Raw genomic sequence first — 5,334 nt, 5'->3', positions numbered from 1 at the left:
GTGGTCCTTTATTGAGACTGTTTTCTGGTCCTCTATAATAAAATCTGGTAAATTAAAGCTTTCATAGGTTTAACTTCTGAACCACAACTATTTTATTAATATTTAACTGCTTGACTGCTCCCAAATATACCAGGTATGTACAGAAGTTCCATTGATTTCTGTTTAGTGCCAATGGAACATAACAGCAAAGAAGTTGTAGCACAGAACCAGAAGTGACAGAAATGTGCTGTGCCTAAAGATTTTGTTTGTTTGGAGGGTTTTTTTTGTTTTTGTTCTGTGCCAAAATTAACCATGTGCTGTTTGTGAACAGGTTAACTAAGTATGGGAATTAGCTTCATAATATAGGCTGCTAAAATAAAAGACTATATGAATGGTTCAATTTTTACTAAAATTTACCTTAAAATTTAATTTTTAATTAAAAATTCTGTATAAAGAAAATATTCCTGTGTGTAATTCTCTTAACATCAGTATAGTAATCTGAATGGTAAATGTTGGGAGAAAAGGTTTTATGTAGTGAAGGTGTTCTAAAATCACTGTTGCTGTTGCTTTTGTGATTCCTGTTGAGATTAAATGACACATTGTATCAGTGTGTTACCTGCTTTCTTGAAGGGGGAGACTTGATTTGGTTTAGATTGCATGGCTAGTTTTTAAATTTATCTCAGGGGTATTTCTTTGTCTGGACTGATGCTGGTTACACAGTTGGTCTTTTGTAGTATGACTTGCCCGGTTCTACATGGGCTAGAATCTTCACATGATTGAGTAACACCAACTATGCCGCACATGTGGATGATATTTGTACCAATTTGATACTTCATTTGCCCAATAATCTACTTTTCTGGAAGTTATTGCAACACTTAGAAAGCTACGGGTTTTTTTGTTGATTTGGGTTTTTTTTAATGGAAGAGGGGAAGAAAACCCCAACTCTCATCTAACATTGTACTTTATCCCCAAGCAGTGAGTTTTAAAAAAAAAAAAAAAAACCAAAACAACCATGTAGCCTTGTCTGTTTTAAACAGCTACCTAAAATCTATCCTGTAGGTTGAAAATACAGATATTTTAGAGAAAATGCTTTATGCTCTGCATTGGTTTTTTTTTTTGGGTGGGAGTGTTGGTGGGAGGTTTTTTGTTACTATTATTTTTTTTTTCCCCAATAAATAGCTTCACTATTTTCATCCCAACTTCCATTTCTTTTTGCGGTACACAAGATGACAAAATTGAGGAAACTGCTACTTGCTATTTTTATTTGTAATAGTGATTTTTAAATAATGCAGTGGACTTGAATGTTACGGCTACATATGAGGTCTGTGGCAAATAGCTCTGTGAAAATGCATACACCAAATGTGACTCTAAAATTGAAAAAGCAAATCTGTTATAAGGAATCATTCTCTTTAAAGGAGGATCTCCTACGTCTAAAGAAGCAGATGAGAGTGTTCTGTCAAATCTGTCAACACTACCTGACCAATGTAAACACTGCTGTTAAAGAACAGGTTAGTGACTGTTGTTTATCCTTCTAGTCTTCTAATATTATACTTTTAAAGCAGTTTAAAAGTTCCTCTTGCTAATATTTTCAGCGCTTATGTGGGAATGTGTTGTGTCTTGGCTGCTTAGGCTGAATGCCCTTTGAGTGTGAATATATACTGTACTTGTGTGCTTGCCCTCCTTTAGGTAACTTAGGTAGTATGTTAGAATCAATTTAAACTTTATTCTTTCTTAGTAATTTTAGACAGCATAAACTTCTATTCAAAGGGGGTTTTGTTTCTTTAAACAATGACTGGGCAGGCACACTGTAGGAACCTTCTGGTTTGTAAGTTGGGTGGGAGAGTTCCATTTCAAAGCTCTTGCTTACCAAATGTGGTCGTGACACACACTTCCGGTGTGAAAAGCACTTCACTCCTCTTGCTATAAACCTGCGAGGATACAGGGGTAACTTCTCTCTCTGTTCCCCTTCACCATTATGCAGCATACAGAATATATTCCTCAGTTCTTCAGAATCCCAGGATTTTGGGGATCTCTGAATCGGGAGAAAAAGAATGGGTACTTAACATGAGTGTGTGAGTTTATACATGCACATGTATGCACTATAACCTAGGGGATTTTATTGTTGGGAAGTGGTATTTCGTTTTTGTGGTCACCCTTAGGTACGCTCACACACTGGTAAATTAACAGTATTGTTTAGAGATACTTGGAGACCACTTTAGCAAATGCTTGGAAGCCTCAATGATGTACTGCTCGGAAAAGGTGTGAGCAGTTTTCATTTTACCAGCTTTATAGTCAGTGCCTCATACAGTTGTCCTTTGTGTGTGTGGAGTTTTAGCTGGAACTAACTTCTTGGATATTTCAGACATAAAATATGTAGGTAATTAGTCCATGCAAGTAGCGCCTGCCTGACATTTCAGGCAGGAGACAAAACTCCTGGCTTTTTTGAAGAAAAATGCAGGTGTGAGGTTTTTTGGGGTTCTTTATTTCTCTTCTGTTTCAAAAAGAATTGAGACATCATCTTGGTAAATACTTGCCTTGAGTTCTGAGGGTAACAGGGTCAAAAGAAAAGGCTAAACTGTAGGGGCTGAGTCTCTTCTGGTCTGTGGTCAAATAGTTCTCTAGCCAGGACACTCACAGGAGTTTCAGGTTCCAGTAAAGACCACAGGTTACTGATGGCAGGATTAATTCTAAGTAAAGGCCTTAAACAACCTTTGGAACGCTAAAATGAAAAAAATAAAGTGTGTCTCTATGGGGGAAGGACCAAACTGTCTTCTGGGTATATTCTTAATTAAACAGATAGAAAGCCAGGAGCCTTTTTACTGCTAAAGATGATAAAAACAACCTGGTTGACCTTGAAGTTCAAAATCTGGTCCACTGAGTCATGCAACTGCAGCTTTTGAAATTCTTGCTATAACAACAACATTCCTGGAACCGTACAGGTGTGTTCTATGTCGGAGAGCTATTTAGTGTCAAAATCACAAGGTGTAGGGTGTGAAGGTGCAAGAAACAAAAATTACTGAAGCTCTGAGTAGGTCTCTCTTAAAAAGCTGTGTAACTGTTAGACTCAGGTGAATGGTCTAGAAACTAGAACTGCCTCAGTCAAATAGAGTGCAATAGCTGTGGTTCTGCTTTCCTTCTCTAATCTCATCAAATGGCACCAGGGACTTCAGAGGGGCATATGTGTTCTTGTGACCAGGAAATTACTAATACTTGCTTTGAGGAGTTAAAGAACAGACCTGTTCATCGAAATGGAAGTACTTAAGAGATTAGAGTCAAAGAGATGCGGCGCAGCACTAAGTAGTGTGTTGCCTTGGTCCGTTAGTTTGAAGAATGTCAGTCTAGGTAATGATACATTTGAACTTTCCAAGGAGGTGGAGTACAGACGTTTACATGTGATGTCAGATGCACAAGTTAGCCAGCAAAATGAAGAGGTGGTTGCTTTTTTGGAAGCAAGACATACTTTAGGATTTAAAGGGATTGAATGACCTCAGCTGTTAGATGTTTTGCAAATGTGATCGAAACAATTTAAAGAAAAAAAAAACAAACTCTACTATGGTTGGTGTCCACAAAGTTCTCCAGTGACCTAATGTTCTGTCAGGTAGAATTTGGGAGTTTCAGGCTCCTCATGTCTTAATATCACAATGTTTTGATACTTAGTTGGCTTCATCTGTGCAATATTTTTATTTGGAGACCCACTCTTCATACAGCAACCTCCTGTAAGAAACTATGCACACTTTGACTTCCAGTTGGCTGTGTAGTTGTTTAGGACTTGTTTAGTGGCCTGTGTACACTGTAGGGCTACAGGTATTTTGTTAAGTGGAGATACGTTATTCTAAATAAAATCCAGTTTCCAAGCAACTATTTACTAAGGATTCTTTTTAACAGGCTTTCACAATTCTGTGTGATGTGTTGATGATCTTCAGTCATCAGATTATGACAGGAGGACGTGACATGCTGGAGCCACTCGTTTACACTCCTGATTCTTCATTACAATCTGAACTACTCAGTTTTATTTTAGATCATGTTTTCATTGATCAGGATGATGATAATAACAGTGCAGGTTTGTACAAAACTTATGTTTCCTTTATATTATTTGCCTTCTAACAAATACATTTGTTTGCCTAGCTTTTTTGTGTCTTTTTTTCTTTCTTTCTTTTTTTGTTTTTTAAATGTCATCAGCTGATTAAAGCATTTTGTGTTTTGGAGACATGTAGGATAATTGTGACAAAGGCTTGGTGTAATAGGCACAAGTATATATGCCTCTGTATCGGGAAAAGGGACTTGTCAGTGGGCAGTGAAGTGCACTTCTGTCAGAATTGAGATTTGATTTTCTGAATCCTGCCCGTTAGCTCACATCACTCTTTGGAACTGCTTAAATACGAAGTACTTAAACCTGACAGTTTTCATGTTCTAAACTCTTTTCTAGATGGACAGCAGGATGATGAAGCTAGCAAAATTGAAGCATTGCACAAAAGAAGAAACCTACTTGCAGCTTTCTGTAAACTCATTGTATATACTGTGGTAGAAATGAATACGGCTGCGGACATTTTCAAGCAATATATGAAGGTAAATCAGAAGCCTGGTAGTGGTACTCCATAAAACTACTAGACTACAGTAGCTGTGGATTTTTTAATTATTACTTATTTTTTACCTTACAAGATAACTGATTCAAAATGCGAAGAATTCAAAACTCCAGACTTGGTAGTTTATAGGCCTTTTAAATTTCTTTTTCCATAAGAAGGGAAAAAATGAGTGTGATTATTTTCACAGTTCCAGTGTGTGGGTAGTGGGGAGGGAGGAAGAAAACATGATTGTTAGTTTTCCATTGTTTTTAATAGATTTATTTCCTTATCCTGATCAATGGTATATTTTTCAGTTATTAGTTTATCAGGCCTTTTGAGAATCTTCTCACAAGGATCAACTCCATGATGTCTAGCCTCATCACATAATTTCAGCTTAAACTTTGTAGAAGAGAATAAGAGTTCTTTTTTGATCATGATAAAGCTTTGCTCCTTGATTACCTTAAAAAATTTAAAATTTGGATAGTCTGCTTTTGTCTGAGTGCCCTACATATATTTTTGAATCTCTAAATAACTTACTGGGTCTTTATCGAACCTAAAAAACTGAACTGAACAGGCAGCTGTCTTCATTGGAAAAATTATGGTGATGACAGTATCCGTAAGTGCTTCCTTTCAGCAGAGAAAATAGAAAACTCGCCACCAGAGTTACAGGAGCTACTAAAAAGATTAGATTCTAATCTTGTGCCCTGAAGGGGTGAACACGTGTCTTTAACAAATGTGTCATGGCCTTGAAGATAACTAGGTCATTCTGCCTTTAAAGTAATCCTAATGACAA

At 36.9% G+C, this 5,334-nt stretch overlaps 1 protein-coding gene across 1 annotated transcript in view; it reads left to right on the top strand.

Moving 5' to 3' along the window:
• STAG2 (stromal antigen 2) overlaps positions 1 to 5,334 on the top strand; it is a gene marked incomplete at its 5' end in the record, with an annotated part of 28,463 nt that overhangs the window by 10,412 nt on the left and 12,717 nt on the right. The window contains 3 exons of the mRNA XM_035902363.1: positions 1,395 to 1,487; positions 3,865 to 4,039; positions 4,406 to 4,545. Of these exons, the coding sequence (XP_035758256.1) occupies positions 1,395 to 1,487; positions 3,865 to 4,039; positions 4,406 to 4,545 (408 nt within the window). The remainder of the gene's footprint in view (positions 1 to 1,394; positions 1,488 to 3,864; positions 4,040 to 4,405; positions 4,546 to 5,334) is intronic.

This window comes from Egretta garzetta, unplaced genomic scaffold (assembly GCF_000687185.1).
Source record: "Egretta garzetta isolate BGI_Z169 unplaced genomic scaffold, ASM68718v1 scaffold411, whole genome shotgun sequence".
In the NCBI taxonomy this organism is placed as follows: domain Eukaryota; kingdom Metazoa; phylum Chordata; class Aves; order Pelecaniformes; family Ardeidae; genus Egretta; species Egretta garzetta.
Note: the sequence above shows the minus strand (reverse complement) of the source record. Positions and strands in the feature narration are given on the sequence as shown.